General features: G+C 38.5%; 1 protein-coding gene across 2 annotated transcripts in view; it reads right to left on the bottom strand.

Annotated features, from left to right (window-relative positions):
- The window catches only part of ipo8 (importin 8), a 57,839-nt gene extending 50,782 nt beyond the window's left edge, over positions 1 to 7,057 (bottom strand). For both annotated transcript variants that reach the window (XM_055024230.1, XM_055024229.1), the window contains exons 1-2: positions 6,495 to 7,057; positions 3,363 to 3,444 (exon numbers count right to left, since the gene is read on the bottom strand). In XM_055024230.1, coding sequence (XP_054880205.1) covers positions 3,363 to 3,444; positions 6,495 to 6,578 — 166 coding nt within the window. In that variant the 5' untranslated portion in view covers positions 6,579 to 7,057. The remainder of the gene's footprint in view (positions 1 to 3,362; positions 3,445 to 6,494) is intronic.
- Positions 7,058 to 7,768: the final 711 nt, after the last annotated feature.

The following is a 7,768-nucleotide window of genomic DNA, read 5'->3' on the forward strand; positions in this document are numbered from 1 at the left end:
AAACAATACATTAAGTCAAGTTCCATCACTACATTTTGAATTGATTAGATTTCAAATACAATTCTAAACATGTGTGTTTTTAGTTTAGATTTAAAGGAAGTCAGGGTTTTTGCTATTTTACAGTTTTCTGGAAGTTTGTTCCAAATTTTTGGTGCATAGATGCTGAAAGCTGCTTTTCCTCATTTGGTTCTGGTTCTGGGGATGCAGAGCAGAACCAGAACCAGAACCTGAGAGGTCTGGAAGGTTGACACAACAACAGCAGATATTTGACGTATTGTGGTGCTAAACCGTTCAGTGATTTGTAAACCAACAACAGTATTTTAAAATCTATTCTTTGAGCTACAGGGAGCCAGTGGAGGGACTTTAAAACTGCTGTTATGTCTCTATCTTCCTGGTTTTAGTGAGAACAGGAGCAGCAGCTTCTGGATCAGCTGCAGCTGGAGGATTGATTTGTTGGACAGGCCTGTGAAGACGCTGTTACAATAATCAATGCGACTAAAGATAAACGCATGAATGAGTTTCTCTAGATCTGGCTGAGACATTAGTCTCTAATCCTGGAGATGTTCTTCAGATGATAGAAGGCCGACTTTGTAACTGTCTTTATATGGCTCTGAAGGTTCAGGTCCGAGTCCATCACTACTCCCAGGTTTCGGGCCTGATCGCTAGTTTTTAGTTGTAATAACTGAAGCTGTGCATTGACTTTAGATCGTTCCTCTTTAGGTCCAAAAATAATGACTTCAGTTTTGTTTTTGTTCAGCTGGAGAAAGTTTTGGCACATCCACACATTTATCTGTTCTAAGCATTTATTCAGTGATTGGATGGGGTCAAAGGTCACCTGGTGACACCATAATGTAGAGCTGTGTGTCATCAGCACAGTTATGGTGGCTAATATTATTTTCTGTTATAACCTGAGCTAGTGGGAGAATATAATTATTGAATAAGAGGGGTCCTAGAATTGAACCTTGGGGTATCCCACATGTGACCTTTGACCTCTTTGATGAGAAGTTTCCAATTGAAACAAAGAAATTCCTGTTCTTTATGTAAGATTCAAACCAGTCGAGCACCGAACCGGAGAGTCCAACCCAACTCCAGTCGATTCAGTAAAATGTCAAAAGCTGCACTGAGGTCCAACAGAACCAGCACTGTGGTTCTCCCACAGTCCGTATTTATATGAATATCATTGAATACTTTGACTAGGCCAGTCTCTGTGCTACGGTGAGCACAAAAACCAGACTGGAAAGAGTCAAAGCAGTTGGTCATCATGAGGAAACAATTTAATTGTTTTCACAGTTTTTTCAATAACTTTGCTGATGAATGGGAGGTCAGAGGTCAGAGATCGGCCTGTAATTCTGCAGTAGTGATTTGTCCAGATTGTTCTTTTTTAGCAGTGGTTTGATAACTGCCGTTTTCAAGGCCTGGGGGAAAACGCCTGATGTGAGTGATGAGTTACTATTTGGATCAGATCAGTTGCAATAACAGGCAGGACTTTCTTAAAGACATGTGTGGGTAGGACATCCAGACAGCAGGAGCTTGAACTTAATTGACTTATAATTTCTTCTAGGGTTTTATAATTAAGTAGTTGAAAATGGGTCATTTTTCCTGTATTTGTTTTGTTTTGGTACAGCAATGGTTCTGGCTTTAGAGTTGATGTGCAGATTAATCCTCTGATTTTTTTGAATTTTCTCTGAAAAGAAGCTGGAAAACTTGTTCCATCAGCATTAGATTGGATTCATGTGGTAACGTCACAGGAGGGTTTGTGAGCCTGTCAACTGTTGCAAATAAAGCTCCAGCATTGTCATGTTTTTGTTAATAACATCTGCAAAGAAAGCCTCCCTTGCATGTTTTAGTGTTGAGTGATAGTTACGTAGTCTTTCTTTATAGATGTCATTATGAACGTGAAGTTGAGTTTTACGCCATTTTGGTTCTGCTCTGTGACAGTGTTGTCTTGCAGATCGAACTGTTTTCTCCATGGAGATTTCTTCCTACCAGACACAACCTTTACTTTAAGGACACTTTATGGATTAAAGGAAGGAGTATATTTGAATCTTATAGGTCAACCAAAGGGAATTCCAGATGAATTCATAGCGCAACATGAAATTGTTGCAGGATTTGAATCTGCAGTATTTTACCGTGGATTACAAATAACAAAAATGTTGAATGGATTAACTACATTTATTACAACTCACAGAGAATGATCAATTTTAGAGTTGAAGGATTTATGGTCCTAGGAAATCAACTTCATGAAACAAGTAGGATGACAAGACAAAACAGTCAAGCATTCGATTGGATCTTTCCCAAAATGGGAGGAGTCTGTCACATGTTTGCTAATGAATGCTGTACATATTCCTATGAACACCTCACCAAAAGGTACATTTAGAAGCTAAACAAACTAAGAGTAGAATTTAAAGAAAACGCAGGAAAGAACGACTGGCCATGGCAATGTCTGGAGGAAATTTTAGGTAAATGGGGAGCCAAAATAGGAATAACTCTAATAATAGAATAACTCTAATAATAGAGTTATTCCTAGAGTCATAATTGTTATTTTTCTGCTTTGTGTTGGGTGATCCCCATCATGAGGAAATGGATCTTAGGGACTTTGTACAGGTGGATGACCAAGAACGGAGGACATCACACGGACTAAGACACATGGCTGCCTGGACCGATGAACCCATGACCAATTCAAAGAACTGCTAAGCTCAAGGACACTTCGATGCCTGAACTGAAAGTGATTATTTACCAGTCTGTTTGCTGCCTACTGAAGCTTCAATTCATCCATCTTATTTATGAGGGACCTGGCATTTCAGAAAAAAATGCTAGGCAGAGGCAGTTTGTGTGGCCCTCTCCATAACTGCCAGGAGCACACATTTAACCCTGCCAGCTCTGCATCCAAAATTTTGTTGTTTTTTTTCATGTCACCGCATCTTACGCCTGCCCATTGAGATGATTGTCCATGAGAAGTCTGGCTTGTGGACTATGTGACTATGTTGTGGATTTGTATAAAGTCCTCAATTACGTACTGTTTGCACCATTAAAAACACTGACAATGAGAGGAACTCTGAGCCGCTGCATCTGTCCGCCCTGCCATGGAAACGCATAAAAAAGAATATAAAAATAAAAATATCTTTCCATTAAGCACAATATGAGTGAATAACTTTTTCAAAAACAGTACAATTAATAACATACATTAACCAGAGATGTCCTGTGCCTGATTGTAGCTACAAAAGCTAATTTCCACCTGTAGTCAGCAAAACATATTAAAATTTGTTAAAACAAATTATTTCTCCACTAGTGGGAAGGTTTGAACTACTAGAGGAAAATTCAACTGTTGACCCCAAAGACAACTGAAGAGTTCAAAGTCTTACCTGCTTGGCGGACAGGAAACTCCACCTGCTCTGACACAATGATCTGAAGCAGGGTAGGAGCAAAGTTGATGATCTTATAGGACTGAAACACAAAAAAAAGACAGTTTGAACTTTTAGCTCAGATTTAAAATGAACCATTTTATCCATCTTCCATCTAAAGTTTCAAAGAATAAAACAAACCTCTATTATGTACTGTTTGCACCAGTACGTAATGTAAGAAATTTGGAAGTTGCATTGATCTGGTTGAAAATATCTCCTATATAGGAGCCATATATATATCTCCTATATATGGAGCCAGCTTTCTTTTCTTCCAAAAACTACTTAGCACATTCCGGTACTCTTCTACCAGCTGGTCCTACAAGTTTATCATGGTCATTTTTAAAGATGATCCCTGTCAGAAAGGCAGTAAAAATCAAGTTTGTCAAGTTAACCTGAAAGTCCTGGCTACATTATAGGCAAGGAGACAGAATACCCTGAGTAAGGGGAAGTTCTCAAATTTGAAAAGACATTGATGAGAAACTTCACAGGTTCTTTCACAAGACAAAGATTTAATTTGAATAATTGCAAGTTATTATTATTCATGTGTATTAATTTTTGGAGTGTGTTTCTAATCATAGACATTTTCATAAATCTCACTGTGTTTTATTAGAAATGTGTGTTAAAAACAGAAATGTGCCACATATTTTATTCCCCGTCTTTACATTTACATCTCTGAATAAAATCAAGTCAATTCTGAACTCCTCGAATCAGTAGTAAACATGATCCATTAGTGTTTAATTTAATCTAAAGTCTAAATCAAGTTGTTCTGTGTCTGCTTTCAGAAGTTTGCCTTCCAGCACATTAGAGAACAAACAACATTGTGAAGACTAAGGATCCCTGCAGACAGGTAATGGAGAAAGTTGCGAATAACTTTACAACAGTTAAGTTATAAAACACCTTTGCTACTAAAGCAGCCCTGATCACTTAGTGGTATGGAGCCCATTTGAACCATAAAGGTGTGCTGTAGTGTCTAGCACAGTAGATTCTTCAAGTCTCATAAGTTGTGAGATGAAGCAGCTATGGATCTTGGTTATTTATGTGGCGTTCTACTCAGATGTGCCATACAGGATGTACCTGCTATGCTGAAAAAGACCTCAGACATCAGGAATTGCTTTCATAAAGAGTGATGCTTGCATTGCAACACTGCTTGAGTAGGTATGTTAAAGCAACATTCACAGGAATAGAAGACCCAGGGCATTGCCCAAAGGATAACACCACCATCTCTGAATCACCTGCTTTCTTCAGTGCATCCTGGTGCCATGTGATATGTAAGTATGTGATACACACTGACCATTCACGTGAATGTGATTAATTAACCTTGTGAGCTGTTGACAGTGCATCCTATATTTCATACTTCTCCTACAAGGTTATGCGCTTCCTCAAAATTCTGCCCAACAACATTAGCATGCAGAAAGATGGGCAGTAGATGTCTTATGATGATAGGGTTTAGTGTCTTGACCCATTAGACAGCTATTGTCCCTAGATGTCTAATGTATTAGATGTCAATGTCTAATGTATTAGATGTCAATGTCTAATCTATTAGATTTGATTTATGGAATACCATCAAATTATAATGAAGGACACATTAGGAGTGTAGCCAGGGCATCTTGTCCCAGAAGTATGGTGCTGCACACACTTCCTCTTTCCCATATAAGGAAGACGGTGTGTTGGAGTGCAGCTGGTTCATTAGGGAGACAGGTAATCGGCATTTACATTTAAAAGATCGGTAGATCGCTGAAGGGATCAGAGCCCAGGCTGATTCAGCTGGAGGTATATTGAACATTAAGCGTGAGGCGGGTTAGAATTATTTCTGATGCCTCCACTTGATTATTTACTCTTAGAGAGATGTACAGAGTTCCATTGACTCTTTCAGTTTAGAGAAGGTAAAGGCAGTTTATTATTATTATCTGGCTACTTATGGTGCTTGTCTAACTCTGTCTCTTTTGTGTGCAGGTTGGCCTGCTACTGTTTTAGTTTTGTTTCAATTTCAGTGTTATATTAGTTTAGAATTTCTTTTCTGGATAGTTATTATTGATCAAAGCATTTTCTTTATTTTGGGGGTTTTTGTCTAGGGAAGGGGAGTTTTTATCGTCCAGCGCTCTGGCTTGTTTGTAAAATAAAAGGACCTATGCTGTCCCTGGGTGCCAGGCTGTTCTCTTCCACTAGTCAGAAGACTAGTGGAAGACTTTTCTTTGCTTCATTCATCAGGGATTTTTGTGTGAGTGTGTTTTTGTTGGGGAACACTCAAGTGCATTTAGTTATATTCGTGTTTTCTTTATTATTATTCCTCCCCCTAGCAGTCAAACTTTATTTAATTGGATTTTAATTCTGGTTTTCAGCTGTAAGATTCCCAGGGTTTGTGTGGTCAATGTTGTGCAAGAAAATAAACTGACTATTTATGCCCATAGGGTTTTGTGAGCTCAATAAACTATGTTCAATTTGCAACAGTGCCTTTGGTAATTTTTACAAACTTATCTGTGTGATCTGGTAAAAAGAGAATTTAAGGTTCTCCACACATAACCAAACCTGTTCCTAAGGACACACAAGGAATAAAAATGAGATCACTGGTCCAAATCTTCAGCCTGTTTATAAATGGTGGTCAAATTTCAAAATTAGATACAAAAAGAGAAGAATGGATAAACATTGATCAGGATGTAGCCCAGACAGCATGTCAAAGAGATTTACTAAAGTCGCACCAACTCCGGCAAAAGTGATGATTTCAATACACATGAATGTCGTTATACCAAAATTATTTTGGTAACTAAGCTTTGTCTTATAAATTACACAGCAAATAAAAAATATCCTTTAGTTCTTTGATTGTATCCTTACACTGGCTGATATTAAAACACCCCTTCCAGAGAGTCTTTCCTGCCAACTGTGCTGAGACGTTTATACAGCAGGCCAGAAACACAGGCAGCTGAGGAACAGCAGCTCAATAAACACTCGGGCCTGCGGGGCCACCGGCCTGCGGGGCCACCGGCCTGTCAGAACGGCTTTGAATCTTTTGTTCTTGCTGCCTGGGATCAGTTTCATTAACTATTTTGTCAGGCCTGCTAACGCAGAAAGACGCAGAAATAAGCGTTGCTCCCCCACCTGATTAAGCTCATTCTCCGCCGCTAACCTCAGATTCGGGTCGATTGTGCCCTTCAGAGCCTGGATAATTCGGTTCGGATCCATGTGAGGTCAGTTCGGCCGCCCTGCAGGTTTTATTCGAACATACGATCAACCTAAGCTAACCACGACTGCACGTCTTTTTCTCTTTCTACAGCCAGAAATCAGGAAAAAAAAAACTTCCGGGAGTGAGTTTACAGCTTCCGACCATTTCATTCAAAATAAGAGAACTAAAGACGGGTGTTTCAATAGTGAGGCAGCATTTCACCGAAGCAGAGGGTGAAATGCTAGCCTTGTCGTTTTAACACAGTAAAACGGAACGACTCTTCTTCTTGGTTTCGGTTCATCGTAGTCCAGAGTCAAACCTTATTGAGAAATGTGCTGCCACCTTAAGTTCCAGCAGGATCCAACACTTCATGATACAGATTCCTGCTGCTCCATACCGCGGCAATTCTATAATATCAATACTTAAAAGTGGAATAAATTTCATTTGCAAGATCCACTTGTGAAAGTCTTTCAAAAAGCATGAATAAAGTTGCAATTGAAAAAAAAGGGGTTTCTCAACAGAATTTCAGGATTTGACCTTTAAGGGTGCTTAGCCCCCCAGCAGGGCTTCTTTTTTTGTGGCGGTTGGCAAGCAACGTATTGAGATATCCATTATCGCCATCTACTGGAATGGAGTGTGGATCGGGAGGCTGCATAAAAAAACTGATAATATAATAATAATAAATAAAACTTATATCCTTTCTATCAATTTCGTTTTCTTAAGGTAATTTATTACATAACAAAGATAGTCAGAAGTAGAATTTTTTTTCCAAACTATCTTGTATATTCCACTGTAATTTATTTTCTTGTAACTGACGTACTAATTCTTCTCTCAACAGGATATTTATAACAAAACAACAAAAAAATGTTCACTGTCTCTTCTTGAAGACAAATATCACAATTTCCAGTTGGATGTTTTCCCATTTTAAATAATGTATTATTTAACCTTTTATAACCAATATAACCACTGCGCCACCACAGCACGCCCCATCCTATACTTCTTAATGGACCAACTTCCTCAATCCATCCTAAAGCTAAAATGATTCCCATCTCATCTCTCCTGTGGAAACTGATATTCCATCAGTAATTCTTTTACATTTTTTAATTTTGAATTCCAGAACAATGAATAACACCACATTATTGCTATTTGAGTTTAATAAGCATCTCTATAAATTTGGACATAACCATAGTACTTATTTTCTAAATATGAT

Source organism: Poeciliopsis prolifica, unplaced genomic scaffold (assembly GCF_027474105.1).
Source record: "Poeciliopsis prolifica strain line A6 unplaced genomic scaffold, Auburn_PproV2 SCAFFOLD117, whole genome shotgun sequence".
NCBI classification, from domain to species: Eukaryota; Metazoa; Chordata; class Actinopteri; order Cyprinodontiformes; family Poeciliidae; genus Poeciliopsis; species Poeciliopsis prolifica.